The 16,957-nt window shown below is 30.2% G+C and overlaps 1 protein-coding gene across 2 annotated transcripts in view; it reads right to left on the minus strand.

Moving 5' to 3' along the window:
* Window positions 1–380: 380 nt before the first annotated feature.
* Window positions 381–16,957, minus strand: part of LOC140040775 (nuclear receptor subfamily 1 group D member 2-like) — a 34,032-nt gene continuing 17,455 nt past the window's right edge. For both annotated transcript variants that reach the window (XM_072086944.1, XM_072086945.1), the window contains exons 2-6: window positions 11,807–11,914; window positions 10,900–11,044; window positions 10,042–10,253; window positions 6,746–7,136; window positions 381–4,294 (exon numbers count right to left, since the gene is read on the minus strand). In XM_072086944.1, coding sequence (XP_071943045.1) covers window positions 4,089–4,294; window positions 6,746–7,136; window positions 10,042–10,253; window positions 10,900–11,044; window positions 11,807–11,908 — 1,056 coding nt within the window. In that variant the 5' untranslated portion in view covers window positions 11,909–11,914 and the 3' untranslated portion in view covers window positions 381–4,088. The remainder of the gene's footprint in view (window positions 4,295–6,745; window positions 7,137–10,041; window positions 10,254–10,899; window positions 11,045–11,806; window positions 11,915–16,957) is intronic.

The raw sequence follows: 16,957 nt of genomic DNA on the forward strand, positions 1-16,957 counted from the left end.
AATTTTTTTCCATTATTATTTTCAATCAAAAACGAAAGAAATACATGTTACATCGAATTGAACAGTATGGTTAGGTGTTGTCCGTATGTCGACGAAACGGGTAGCAGATTGACGAATTATTGAATATTTGATACAATTTTTTAGAGTTGATCCATAGAGGATAATTTGGCTATATACATAATATTAGTTGAAGAGAGACAGTGCATGACTTTTTTAATGGTAAATACACTTTTGGCCATTTATTTATTTATTTTTGTTGATAAAAGGAATCATTATTTTTCTTAGGTTTGAAGATTTGAGGAGTGGTGCAGGAAGTGTCCAACCTTTATTAAAGGAAGGATGTACACAAAATACAAGACAAATGAAAAAGATTTCGACTTGATTAAATAATTTAATGTAAAAACATTTCATTAATATTCAACAAACACACCTTTTTTGTATTTACAACGGAAGATACAGTGGTTGCCTATCTTATTCTTTCTACAGGGTTTTTCATGAATTTACTATACATTTATGAACAGTTTCCATTTGTCTGGATTGAAATCTTGATTGTATTAATTTTTTTCAACTTAAATAAAGCAATTTATACCTAATAATCTATAATAATTAAATAGTTTTGATTTAAATAATTGTACACAGTATTGTAATGTAATTAATACCATTCATTTTAATAACAGTATTTATATAACAGTAGGCCTATGTCTAAATACATTTCGAGGGGAATTAAACATTGTAAAAAATAAGCACAGTTCAGATACCAGCTGCTATAGGCCTAACATTTTATTATAAAAGCAAAAGGAATGTTTTTACCAGGCTAAAATAAAATAAAGCACAAAATATATTAAAAACTTCAACTCAATATGTACATAAATTAATATATATATATATAAATTTACAGGCATAGAGAGAAACCCTTGGGCAATATGGGAAAATAATATCTATATAATATATTTATTATTTTATTTTTGCAACTTCAAAATGTGTCATACATACTATACTGTAGCCGGGGTAATTCACTGCTTTTATATAACTTACAATATTTATCTTGATTTTAAGAAAATATATATAATAGTATGAACTTACTTTAGCTTACAGAATAGAAAAGGCTTAAAGCCCTGTCTACACTATCAAACTTTGTCCATGGACATCACTGCCATATTTGGGCACATAACAGTTTGACAGTGTAGACAGAGCTTTAAAGGATAATGTTGGCCATACACCTTTGGACTGTTCACAATGGATGTATCCAGTGAAGGTTAAAAACAAACAAATGTAGAGTCAATACGATTTTAAAATAAAAAATTTAAAAAAGGAAGAGAAAATGATATTACGATGACATTCTCATTTTGTAATTTTCAAAAAGATTTAACACATTTTAAATCACACTTAAATTAGTTTTTTTTTCAATAAGAAATATGTAATTTCAAAACCTATCCAATACATTTTGAGTCCCAAGTCTGGTTTAACCTGATTAAAACAAGCTGACATCTTAACATTACAGTCATGTTGTTCCAAAAATAGAAAAATTACACAACGGTATATTATTAATGTTATAAAATATATAAAGCACATTGCAAATATTATTTTAAGACAGTAATTTACAATAGCAAATTCAATAACTACAATATCATTCTAAAAAAACAGTATCTTTTGACATATTTTATTTATGATTTTAGTTTAATTTTGTTTTATTTTCCAACAATTCAAAATACAAAAAGTTATCATTTATTCTGGAGTCAGGAACCAATGTATGCAAGTCAATAAAAACAAATAGTTTTACCTAGTCTATAAACACTTAATTATTTTACAAAACATTAGACATTTTGGAAATGAAAACATAAAACATGTTATTTAGTACGTTACCATGCCCAGTTTTTACAGTATCTCTGTTTTAACACATGTGTTTTATCAAATTCACCTACTGTATTTGTACATTATAGAGTACCATAGACAAATTCCAAGATACCACATGTGATCTGTATATGGTAATACCAAAAATGTCAATTGTTATCCAGTATTTAACCTACAGTATCATTAAAGTAATCCTATTTTACAGCATGCTGTATCACAGAATTTATCCACGAGACTGTACAAAATATATCATGAGATTCGGATGTGATTTCAAAGGAAATTACACTGTCGTTAATTCTAGATTTTTCATCAAATGAATAATTATTTGTGCCTACATTAACATCCATTAGTGATGTATGTACTTTAACACAAAAAAAGAAGACATTTCTATATATAGGCCTACTGATTATATTGGCCGCTAGCTATATGCTGGCCCATCACTTGAATTGCATACAGATATTTTACCATTGTGCTTAAAGGAAGATAGAATTGTATTTAATTATAAGTTATATATTATATATATATGAATTTAAATCGTGGTAAATTTAACGCAAATCATGAAAGCGAAAGTGCTCGATACAAAATGTAGAGCCAAATATAAATAAATGATAAAGACACTAGTAAATTACCAACTGAACATCATGAGTATGAACTCAATCTTCAGGTGCTTCAGAGCCAAGCACCTAGAGCCAAGCACCTGAAGATTGAGTTCATACTCATGAAACAGCCTGTAGTGCAATAAAATGTTCAGTTGGTAATTTACTAGCGTCTTTATCATTTATTTATATTTATATATGAATTTATGTACAATTTTAGCCTTGTATTTAAAACATTGGAATTTAATCTCTCTCATCATTTATCATATTCATTTCATTATAGTGTATCTCGCATATTTCTTGATTTTCTTCTAAAGTTCAATATGTTATGAAAAAAACAATTGTCTCTCTTTCATGACCTATTAATCATATTTTAAAATTTATTTTCTTAAAAACTATCTTTATAATTCGACAAACATAGTTAATGATTTTATTATATTTATGAAATTTTGGATATTTTGCGTTTCATGTTTAAAAAAAGATAAAATATATATAAAGATCTCTACCTTTACATAACCACAGTTTATCACAATAAACAATAATTATATTACATATTATTATGTAATTATATAATTATATTTTAACTTTGGAAATGTACTATAACTATGGTGGGATAAACTGGAACTTTAATGGCTATGCGATACCGATTCTCCACTTTTCTGGAATATTTGATATACCTTGATGAATGCACCCTAGTATAAATTTACGCTATCATGTCTACCGACAATTAACAGCTTGCAGTATCGTGTCTCATGACAGAAACTTTGGTCCTAAATTGGGTTACTGTATAGGTCATCTCCTTAAATTAATATTTTTTTTCTCAAAATCGGTGTTTCAAACCAGCTGAATGACTTTAATTTATTTCAATTGTACTTACAGTTAAAAAAATTGGATTACAACAACATGACAATAGCGAAAATTGTATCAATAATATAATAATAAAATTTAACATCAATATTAATTTCCATTAATTATACAACATACCTTAATCAAAGTCATTTTTATTATTTAGAGGGATTAAGTTAATGGGTTAGTAAGATGCCAGGCTGTTTATTGTAGCTAGACATGATACTGCAGGCTGTTTATTGTAGCTAGACATGATACTACAAAGAATTGGCTCATGAATAAATGTATGAATATAATTTACAACATTGTGAATAATTGATTTTAAATCAGCCATTTCAATGAATAATTGCTCTATATATTTAAAATAGGCATATACACTATATCATTACGACCTAAACCATTAGCCTCATTAAAACTGGTAATGACTAAAAAACATGAATTTAATGGCGATGAATAAATAACAAATATTATACTGCATAAACAATATTTACTGCATTTAAAAAATTAATCACTTCAAACATATTCTAAACAGGCTGGTAAACTAAAATAATATTAGTTATTATAAGCATCGAGTAATAAGTATTACATATGGTAAACAACTGTAAAAAACATATCTCCATCTTGAAATTATATATAAATATTGTTTAGAATCTTTTTTCAATTCAGAGAAGATATATTTTCCATTTTAGCACAATTTTTTCACACTTTTTATATACTTAATCTTAAACTTAAATATTTCATACAATAATATACTTTAATTCTAATTGCCATAATATTGTAACTAAATTGAAGACATTAAGAAGGTTGATGTCCGTCAAACACGTTTAACATTTTGTCCGAGTTAACAACGCTAAATTGACGGATGTCCGAAAGCTTGGTCATTAGTCGCGGGAAGACTGCACGGTCCAACGGGTGATTTAACAGTATCTGCGATTGTAAAGCAGCGACAACTTGAAGTTGCAACTCTTCCACGTGATGAGGAAGCATCAATCCAGCACGATCTAACAAAAAGACAAACAAAACAGATTCAAAGGTCAATTTACATTCACCTTTATCATCTTATAAGCAATTAAGGAAACATTCACCCGAACCCGTTGGCACAATATTTAATTGACTTTAGAATATTGTGTTAGCCGATCAGAGTGTTTATAGCCGTCTTATCATGTATATAATTCCATCCATCTTAGTTGTTAACAAATTGGTTGAGATTAAAAATACCTGTACTGTATGTCAAGGAACGCATCAAACATGCTTTGTTATGGTCTATTAATATTTCTGATTGAAGATAAAATTATGAAAATAGCAAACATAGAGATGGTTCATGGACAGAAAGACATTTTGTTATCATTAAAGTGTTATGGAATATAGAGTAGACCTCCAATAAAAGACCAGAGTCAAAATAGTTACACAACCAGGTAGGACTGACAAAAGATGTCATGATCTTAATGTCATGAAAATATTCTGCCCATTCAACTCATAAATATTCATTCTTTGTAAATGTAAAAAAAAAAACAACCTAAAGAAGATGGGAAAAGAAGCAGCGAGAATGGGATACGATATAGTCACTGACAAAGAGGAACCACTGACCAACAACAAAAATTACATTTGAAAAAACAACTTTTTAACACAAACAAAATAAAAGCTAAGAATTTTAATGATGTTGATATGAATCTGTGTTTATGCGAGTTCAGGTAAAGTTTAAAAAATGCTGTAATGAATGTAAAACAAGTAGTACATAGGTTAAGTAGATTCTCTGCTGTTATATATGGTACAGGATACTACATGCTAATACTAAATCCACTATGATCCACCTATGAAGGACAAATGGAAAATACACTGTAAGGACAGTAACCTGAATTAAACTCATACAGCAGGCTACCTGCATATTTATTCATAAAATACAGGTATCTCTAATTCTGGACCACTGTTCTGATGACCTTCATTTTTTAGTGTTTCTAATAGAGAGCAACCCTCTAAAAGGTTATTACAATTTCTTGAAGTAGTTGATACAGTATTATAATTGTGAAATTTATTAAAATTGTATTCATGTAAAGTTATATATACAGTACTACTAGTACACATTTACGATGATGGTGTTTTCGTTTTCATTTTAATAGAGTATTATCAAATATTTTGTATGTATTTAACTTGCTCAAAATTGAAAAATATAGCAATATATTTACACTTTCACCGATACCTTAAATTTGGTAAATTCATTTATTAGTGACAGTGTAAAAAATAAATGTAGAAACATGCTTTTGGTCATAGAGGCTGAAATGTAAAGTTATTGATTGAGAATTGTCGTTTTGACATAAATCTATTAACTATTGTTGATAATTAATTTGGATTGAATTTGTTAAATATTTTTATTTTAAACATTCATATACCAACTTTAAGTCCTAGGAAAGTAATCAAAACAAGAATTTCTGGCCTACTTTAGTGACCTATGCTAAATGTATCTCAAAAGGCGACTGATCTTAAGATATTACATCAATACAAAAAGTGATGTTGAATGTTATCTTTTTTTATTTATCTATATAGATATATTTATACACACAAATGCTAAAAAAAGACAGTCTTTCTAAATCAAGCAATCAGCAAAGAACTGTCTGACCTATATGTAGCATTCGGATATAGCACTCAATTTTTCTGTTTATTTTAGTTAATTATAACTGCAGCGGATAATCGAACATGCAATGTTCAAACGGCGCCATATAAAAGGAAAACGTTTTAAGTGAAATATTAATCTATTAATTGATGATTTCAGAATAGAAACAGAAACTAAATTTGGAACAGAAATTGACCAGTCTTGGCACAATTTTGATGTGAAGTTTTTTCGATTGATGCCAAATAGACGCCAGTTCTAAATTCAAGTATATAGTTTCAAATTTCAAAGAGAAAAAGAAATGTCATTTATTTTTAGAATTTTTAGAATGTTTTTTAACAAGGCTTTGGTGAATTTAGTTTCTAATTTTAAACATCATTTAAGTTTAAATGGTTCTAATTTGTTTTAAAGTTTTCAAACCCCAATTTAAAAATCAAATTATTTATATATAAGATGTACTAGCCTACTAAATACAAAAGTCATATGATATTGAAGTTATTCGATTGATAAAATATAGCCGTTGGTCTATGTCTTTAATGGCTATAGGCCTAACCTACCACTACTAGTAAGTGTGTAATTAATAATTTTCTTCATTTTTAATATAGGTTGTAGCAAATTTAATCCAGTATTCATTATATTATGTGGTATTTAATAATATCAATTCACTTTGGCTGAGTTATGCTACATAACATGTATGCTTCCGCTGGGATCTGTTGTATTAAGTTAAACAAAATGTCAACCAAGCAATCAAGACATTGACAATTCTCAAGGGTTATGTAATGATGTTACCCATGATATTTGTATACATCTTGACAATGATATTAACCATTAATTTATTTTGTCTTACCTGAACTTAGAAGTATGACGCAGGTAAAGAGGGCGACCTCACAGTTTGTCAACTGCATTGCCTTGAATTTTGCGGCGAAGTCTAAAACGTCACAAGCAATTTCGTACATAGGCGTTCCTTTGAAATCGACTATGCTAAACATTTGTTTGTATTTGGCGAATATAAATTGGTCGTCCTTAACGTTTAGCCAATGGGATATACGAACGAGTAATACTTCAAGGGACGCAGACTTCAGCAACGTGACCTGGTCATCTTTGTGAAGTGATGTAAACCCAGGAATCATTTTCGCAAATGTTATGATTTTCGTTATAGAAGGCGTGAAGTTATTCGTGATGACCTCAAGTAGAACAGTACTTTTCAGAGCACTGTTATTATTGCTATCAAAATAAGCCTGAAAAATATGAAACAAAATGCAGTGTAATTTTTAAATAAATAATGAATAATATTATTTGTATGTTTGAAAAAATGAATCTATTTTGCAACAGAAAATTATATAAACTAAAATTTAAAAATACTAAAAACATTTGTTTAAAGGTTTAAAACCTACTATTAATACAAAAACAAAATCATTCTAATACAAGACTGATGTTGATGAAAAGATAAATAAAGGTATTAAGAGGTTGATGCACCGGTTGCCACTTCTAGAGGAGAATATAAATTATATAGGGCACTGTGAAAGTGAAAACTACTTGGCTAACCATCCTACAATTCTTTCATTAGCTGTCAGGAGCGGATTTTCGATATAATCCATTGTTATCAATTTTATGAAACCTTTACTTAAAGACACCTTCCCTACGTTTTTTAGATCTATTTAAAGATCACAAACTATATTTAATGTAAAAATAATACTATATGGTCCTATTGCGGTAACTTTTTTCGTCTTTAAATTATTAAAAATGTGTTTTTCTTCTGTAATTCGGCCACTTTTCGATCGATCGTGAGGCCAAAACAAATGGAAGACTCCTAACTTTTCAGCGAAAATACCGGGTTTTCCCAAATTTGTATCAACAGAGTCTGGCAAAAATAGAAAGACAATTAATGCAGCAACTATACAACATCAGGCTAGGTATATAGCTAGCGTACGATGTTCGTACGTTACCGATGTTTACCAGCTAGGCCTACAAAACAAAGCCTAGCTAGACTATAAGGCCTAAAGACCGTCCACGAGAGGTCAGTCGCCGCGAGCTACTTAGGTAGTGCATTGTTTCTCACTTTTTATCATAATTTACCATAAAACGTACATTTAAGACAAGGAATGACCTGGTTTAATGTTTTTAAAGTAATATATATGTATTATTTTTTACAAAACGTCACAAATTGTAGGGAAGGTGTCTTTAATGTAGAGGTGAAACACTGGTCAGAAATGCTTTAGTAATAGGTTCAATATTGAGATGAATTAAGACAACAGGTTACGAATTGAAAGCATTTAAAATATGAAGAAAATCCATGAATAAACCTGTATTTTTCACTTACTGCATTTATTATTAGGTGATCATTTAGAATAAAATGATCACCTATTGTTATTGTATGAAATCTTATTCCGCTTTATTTCTTTCTGTACAGATTTTGTGTGTCAATTATCTCAAAAAATAAAATGTCAATGATCACAAAAATTTTACAATATCTTCCAAATACTTTAACTTAATCCTAATAAACTTTTCAACCGTGACGTCATTTATACGCCATTTTGTGAAATCACATTATCAATCATATCTCCATAATTCATTATCACATATTAATGAAATTTATTACACGTAAACTTCAGGTCAAGGGTAAAAATATTAGCAAGTAAAAACGCACGCACACGTAGGGTCATGCGCGTAAAATCGCGCATTCAAAATTTAAAAAGCTCAAATTAAGTTTTAATCAATTTAGAGCATGAATTAGGCCATTTGCGTGTTTCAAAAAATTACTGCGCAAAAATGCGTTTTTGAGCGCGCGATTCTTAAAAAGCGTAAAAATACGAATTTTTTGTAGAAATCGCATTCTACTCACCATCCTTAGTACATTCACCGAATTTGAGTTCGTTCCGACTTAAAATAACGCTATACGAGCATGTTAAAAATGACAAAATGCGCACATTAACTGCATAAAAGTGCTGAAAATGATGAAAAATAAGGCATTTTTAAAATGAAAATCATTCTTCAGAATGCACGATGACCCCCAATTTTTTTTAATTATTCTGGAAGCCATTGAGTTCTAGATATAATTTCATGTACACATTTGACGTACAAAATGTTGTGAGGTCACCAAATGGCCACTCAAATTTAAAAATTAGGTTTTTTTCTCTTTTGTCATAGATTATCACATTCAACTGAGCGCATCTCGGTTATTTTGTGCCCGATTTTCGCTAAATTTTTTGTATATGATTGCTCATTTAATTATCTTTCTCATGATGATTATAATTTATTATGAAAGCTGATGAAATGTAGATATGAATTCATATAAAAATTAAGCCTATCGAATGTTGTGATGTTATCATATGGCTAGTTGAAGTTAAAACGTTGTTTTTAAATTTCTTTAGTCGAAGTTATACAAATTTCAAAGAGCGCGCATTGCGCTTCTACGTGTCAAATTCTCTTCCAATCCTTATATTTATTTGCTCAATTAATTATCTTTCGAAATTGTCATCTTCGAGTTTATTTTGATAATTCCATCATACCAAAAAAATAGAACATGATGTGGGTCCCGTAATTTCACCTCTGCTACACTGTATATAGATATACAGATACTGTACATATTGTATACGACACATAATAGGTACAACTCAGCACTAAAAGTGTATATGCATCATGTCATAGGATGGCGTACATCAGCTTTTTACGATCGCATGTTAACGTACGTGCATGTTTAAAAAGTGTTAATTTCATTAAAATGATAAAAATGATCACCTATAATTCGTCAAAGTGACGAATTAAATTCTAGTTATTATTTAACACCGTCAATAGTCTCGGCCACTGCTTCTGCTATGAAGTTTCTTTAAAGCGTTTTGTCAGATGTTGTTTTTCTGTAGGTCTGTTGCAGTTTTGAAATTTGTTGGTAGTGTACTGGATTGATTTAATTTTGAACCTAATTTGCACTGAGCTAAGTTCCGGTACCAAAATATATCATTTGAACCGCATTTGTAGTATGGTTTCATATGAAAGGGTCTTATGGACAACAGTATCAGCCAGACCAACTAGCAATGACATGAAATATTGATTCTAGAATATTTTTTAATTATTCTGATTTTGCAAATGCATTGAAAAGAATATTATTTATTTGAATGTTAATTTACACTTTATTTCTTTATTCACCTTATTTTGAATATTCTCGTTCCACCTGCCTAGAATTCCACCATCCCATGATGTTTTTTTCTGAGCTTCATGAATGCTTAATATCAGCTGTTCCATACGCATTTGCGAGTCTTCTGGATTTGATTGGTTATCGCCATGCGGAGAGCGTGGAGGAGATGGAACGGGCGTACCTTGAGGTTTGCACTTTTTTGGACAACGACCAAGACGCACAGCTAGTTGAGAAAACAAGAGAAATAGATTTTAGTATAAACAGGTTTTTTTGTGTTTTACTGTGAATATTATATAATATGGCTGAATAATTGAGCAGGTGGGTTTATCTAGGACATGGGCAGCATTTTACGCTATATGTACAAGAAAAATGTATTATTAATGAAATTATTTAAATTTTCTTTTTCATTTGTATATATTTATATTGGTTCATATTTTATAGTTTAGCTTTTATTTTCAACCTGTTATTGGTGTTTTACACTGTTGGTTTGATATAAAGAATAAAAAATTCCCCCAATTTCAGTCATGGTTCATTAAATGTTGTACAATTCTATGATCATATTTTGTAACACAGGCTGTGTTCCTCAATTAGATTTATTGAGGGTGTACACATCTAATTCATCCCAGACAAGGGCCGGGTCTCATTTTATTTTTATTCCTGTACATCAGGCTGAAATCATGAATAATGCATGAGATCTACTTCCTAAATAGCCGATCTACGTTCTAATTATACTTAACCTAACCCTCTAAATAATCTCTCTCAACTATTAAAAAAGCATCAAAGATTTTGATGGGATTCAAACCCCAGGTTTCACCTCCACAACCTAAGTCCAGAAAAATGATTCTCAATTTATTAGTTGGAAAACTTACCATCTTTTGACATGCCAACAGATAAACATTTTTTAAGTCGACAATACTGGCATCTGTTGCGATTGATTCTCATAATTAGACATTCATCTCCCTTGTTACATATTCTGTACTTCACATTATGTTGAATACTGCGACGGAAAAAACCCTACAAAAGAAAACAGAATTGTTTTTATATGGTAATGCAGGGCTAGTATGACATATGGTTGAGCACTAGCCCATCATGCCATGTTGTGGGATGCCATCTTCTTTTGTGTCTGTAGGCAGATGCAACATAATAATTCAACAGTTAAGTCTAAACTAAATGATGTGCGCTAGTCAAATCTAACTACGATGAATTGTTTTTGTCTAAAATTAACCAGCAGTATTTTTTTTTTTATTTAATAAGAAATCCAGGTACTGTACACAAATGGGTAAAGTTAGAGGGTGGAGGATTGCATGAGCATTTAAGTGGAAAATAAGATGATGGAATTTATCAGATAGCCTCTGTTTCTGTTCTTATCGTAAAGGTTTATCATCAATTTACAAATCATATGAACTAGTAAATGTTTAAATCTATTTTATATGTATTTCATTTGCTCATTTATTTATGAACAATACTGTAATGTTCAATGAAAGTCAATAAAATTAATTTAATTGTATAAATGCCCAATGAATGTCAAATTTCCAGTTACAAACTAATAAAAAAGCTTGAATTTTAATTATTGAATGTCTCCCTGATTCCTAGTTTAATTTTTTTAGAAACATATGTTATAAATAATTAAAAATGAACATTAAATTGTGTTGTATTTAGGAGGTCTTACTAACGAATGTATAGAATGATTGTGATACCAAGTAACATTTTTATGGATTATTTTAAAACTTGCTATCTAAATGAATTTACGCTTATAGTACAGGTACATAATCTTACCTTGCAGCCCTCGCAGGCGTGCACGCCATAGTGGAACCCGGATGCACGGTCACCACAAACACGACATAGGACTGGATATCCGTTCGAAGTTGCTACACTCATTTCGATCTACAAAAACAACATGTGGTAGGCTATAGTAAATCAATTTTTAAAACAGAAATGTGGTCAAATTTAATCCAAAAGGCAGGAAGACAAGGAATTAAACGTTCAAATGATAGATTTTTAGAAATAAATATTATAAGTGCTCATCATATTATGCCATAAAAGTGCATATTTGTTATGCTTATTGCTTTGGCGACAACCAAACCCCAAACCTTATGTTACCCTGTAACCTCTCCAGCCCCTTTCCCCTCACCTCCACCATATATGATGTGAATAGCAATCGTAATATTTCCTGTCTACCGTGACGTTTTAGCCGTTGTTCAACGTATGCACAACAAACGCACAATATACGGTATATTTTGAAGGCAGCAGAAATGGTGCCACAAAAATATACCATATGTGAAAATATACGGCTGCTTAGCAGAAAAAATACTGTATGCAAGAAGATTACATTACAGTGATTATAATGTAACAAGGTCAAGTTATGCAGATTAAAAGTTCATGCATATCTTACACCCCCATTCCTCTCCTTGGAATTCTCAATTCTTAGAAATAATATACAAGCAGTTTTGTGCACTTTAAAGAAGGAACATTTTAAAACTAAATTGGGAATAATCCAAGGCCAGGCTAAAGCAAAATTGTCAGGCCTGATTAAATTTCTCACTTTAATGATAGCATGAAATAAATTTAAGTCTCCCCAGCTAATACCCACTGGACTTGGTCCAACACTTGTGATGGTCCAATGGGAGGAGATTTCCAAGTAGGGTTCAATAATTCTGTCAAGTAGACATGCAGTAGACAATATTGTCCTAAATGTTTACTATACAGTATAGTCCTATCAAGTTTCATATTCACAGCTATTATCTAATATGGTTATGTTCTATTTCCCAACTATTTTGTAGTCTAAACATACATCTAAGACATTTATTCAATAATAATGTAAACAGTCAGGGGAAAAATGGCAAAAGGTTTCCTAGGGTCTGTTTCTGCTGCAACTGCTCAAAATACGGTATAAAAATACGGTTAGTACCCCGTTTCTGCTAACAATACTTCTTGGGTGGTCGTGTTAAATTTCATCCTTTTTACCAATTGCCATTCATTTATTTGGTCGATAATTAAGAGTCGCAATAAAGGAAGTTTTACGCCTCACTTTCAACAGCCTTGCCCTAGTGATAGAGATGTTGTGAGAGCACAGAAAACATCGTAATGGGGACAAGTAATTCGTTCCCTCCCTGAGTTATTGTCTTTTGCAATGTTGTACTGCTTTTGCAGGCTCTTCAGCTTTGAGTTTACTTGCTTTGGAGACAAGTCTATTCCGTACTCCTGCTTTATTTTTTTAGAAATGTCTTTATAAATGTGGTTGTCCCTTTTATTACCTTTTAGTTGCCCGGACATTTTAGCTTCCCCACACAGATTTATATAGTAAATACTGTGAGGTCTCCGCTCCACATTTTCGCCGAATATATCTATACACGTGTGCAAAACAGCTGACAGAGACCAAAAATAAAAAAACGATGTTGACCTCATGGTGCAGGTCAAAAAAATACGTTTTTTTTATTGGCAGCAGAAAAGGGTACAAAAAATATGGTATAAATTTGTAAATACCGTATTTTATCCACAAATTTTGTGAGAAAAATATGGTATACAAAATAAGGTATTTTTTTTATGAGTGCAGTTTCTGCTGTCAAAAAAATATGGTATATATACGGTATTCAAAAAATACCGTATAAAATACGGTATTTTCTTGGCACCAGAAACAGGGCCCTACCTTCTAGTATTTTTATCAGATAATCTATATTGTTTTGACAACACATTTGTAAAAGGGAACAAAATAAATGGAGTAAGACAATAGGACATGATATTAAACATTTTAAAACAACCATTTAACTTACTCACTAAATGTGAAGAATTTTAAATTATTTTCCAATATATAATTAAAAACCAACATGGGGAACGGAGTACAACATAATGAGAAAAATTATATGACTGATATACCATAATGAATGTTAAAATTACACTTTTGATTTTAACATTTCCAAAGTGGTTTAGCTATAAAATAAAGTATCGAAAATAAAAGACCTATGTATGAACAATTATTTTTATATTCTTTTGCCATTTGGCAATAATTTATAGAGGTTTATTTATAGTTTAACTTATTTACTGTAGCTTTCCAGTACATCTTGTGAAAGGTCTCTACTTGTGCAAGATGGCCTAAATAAGTGGTTATGGATATAAAATGGCACTTCAATAAAAGTAATGTTAACGTTCTACTGAAAAACAATAAGCCATTTCCAATAATTAATGGGACAACCATTTTTTTGTCCTGGCAAGTGATTTTTATCCGCATAACATAGGCCATGTTATCCAAGGATACTTTCTTACTACTTGGAAAAAATAAAAAAAGTAGGCCTATTAGTGCAGTATATCTATGTTACATTAACATGCAATATGTCACCAATTTTAGTTTTTCTATTATGATTTACAGTATGTACATCAGTAGGCAAGATATTTTCAAGATATTGTCACTGAGAAAATACAATTTATTTTTGGACAGATATTTTTGCTGATGACACAAGAAGATAAAATATAACTTTATGAATTGTTATCACAAGCAAATATGTAAAAAATATTTACCAAACACAGCTTGGAATATTTCTTTAAGATAATTATTTATTGCATTTTCAACAAACACAGTTGAGAAATTTGTTTGGAGTAATGATCAATTAATCAAAATAGAAATGTTTTGTACAGTACTTATCAAAATGAAAAATGAGGGAAAAGGGGTCCTTATACATCTAGGTTAATTTGATGACCCGGTACTACATACTCCATACAGTCAACAACTCTAGACAGTTAAGAAACCATTTTGTAATAATTTTTCATTATTGTGTATGCACGTATGTTTAATGATGATACATCTAACATCACCAGCTTTGTGTGAAGTACCTCGGGCAAGTTTTTTTAGACTAATGATGCAAGAAAACTAAAACTGGTAATAATAATATTGCATTTTAAAAAATAAGTTTATTAAAACAATTTGTTACACTATTGGTTTTATGAATTTGCATATCTGATTTTTACCAGTGCATAAAAATAAATACATATATGCAGTATATGAAAAATATTAACATCAAGTATAAAGACTTAAGTAAACATCGAAAAACGAAAATAAGCTAATAAGCTTTTTGGGCTATCCTGGAAAATCTTTTATAAATGTATTTATTTGTAATTTCAGTAATTTATGTTATCACTTTGTATGTATTTTGTATGACAATTTACCTATTAAATAATAAATTCAAATCAAATCAAGTACTATATCAATTTGAGCTCCAGACTTGGAAACGTAAAAGATTTTTTAATGGTAGGTTGAAGTCTAGATGGTGGTGGTAAAGGGATTTGATCTTTCTCCATTACTGGATATTATGCAAACTTACATGCACATTAATAATAAAAGAAAAATACAAAAAGAGAAAAACATTTGTTCAGCTGAATTCATTCATATGATATTTAAATAATAAAGCGTATACATTACAAATACTATATCTTTTAACATATTATGTAAATTCTGCTATATTTACAGCAAAACAATTCCAAACTAATAAATGGTACAGTAATAGCACAGGAGCACTAGTACAAAATACAGTATACACAATTATGTGTGAAACCAATTTGTCACATGCATGCACAACATTATAAACAGGCCTAGATTCTGGTGTCAGAACTATAAACATAACTTGAAATTTATGTGTTTAAACATCAAAAGGTCATGAAAAGGCCATTGTAAAGTCAATGCCTACACAAAGTACTATTAATAAGCAAGTCAGGTAAAAATGTCAACTAGATTTTGAACTGGTCCTATGACAAGTTAGGTGATCTTTCCATGCAATAGGCCAAAAAAAAAAAGGCCAACAAAATGTTGTTAAGCTTCACCGCCCTCACCTGATTTTCGAACTGCCTCTGTTTTTAAAAATTTTATTACATATTATGGTTATTGTTAAAGTTGAAAATGTACTATATGTATGCTCATGCTTTAAAGAGATGTTGTCAGGCACAATGGTTAAAAAAAGCAAAGAATAAAAAATATAATAAATTTGATTGAATTCGGAATATTTACAAGGAATGGAATGTACCTACTATAGTATTCCTCATTTAAAAACCTCTCTCCTTTTTTTATGCAATCCAGTCAAGTTACATAATAAATGGTTGATGCCAACAATCTTTAGAGTATAAATCAGGTCATAAAAGCGATAAATCAGGGTTGTCTTTTAAAAAGAAAACATCTTGATATTGACATTGAATAATAGAAGGAGTTCAAATGGCAACTTGTATAGATGATTGGAAAGCATCTATTTTATCATGTCCTGCATTTCTTCAATTTAAACTTTTAACTGTCTGAAGAAATATAGAACACCAACCAGCAAAAAGGAAATTCTAAAAATAAATATTTTAATTTTATGCTTTACAATATTAGGCCTATATACATAATTGTTCTAGAACAGTTCTGTAGTATCCTACACTGATGTCACTGACTGTCACAATGGTGGCGCTATGTTACCTCAACAAGGAAAAAATAAGACAAAAATTGTTACTTTATTAATACTGTAATAATAATAACTGGAAAGCCAACACACAATACTTAAAAAATTATAACTCGCACAATTTAAATTGAAGAGGTTCTCTTTAATTTAAATGGTCATGAGTATACAGTAACTACCTGTACCTGCCTTTTCTTCGAGGTTACTATGTCCATAATCACATTATTAATATTATACTAAAATAAAAATAAACTTTATTATTAGAACTCCCCAGCAACTTCCTCACACTCATTAAGACATGGTAACCTTCTTCCCCTTGCCTGGTCCTCCACCTCCCGCCCCACCACCAAAATGTTCACTGAAATATTGAATAGCTAAACAATTAGAAATTTAATTTAAAAGAATCCTGCATGTTATTCTATATAGCTATATTTTCACCAATGGTTAAACTTAATTTATAAAAATCTATATTTTGCAATTCTGCTTGTCCTAGATAGCCATACAAATCATTTCA

The sequence above is a fragment of the Antedon mediterranea genome, chromosome 2 (genome assembly GCF_964355755.1).
Source record: "Antedon mediterranea chromosome 2, ecAntMedi1.1, whole genome shotgun sequence".
Taxonomy (NCBI): Eukaryota; Metazoa; Echinodermata; class Crinoidea; order Comatulida; family Antedonidae; genus Antedon; species Antedon mediterranea.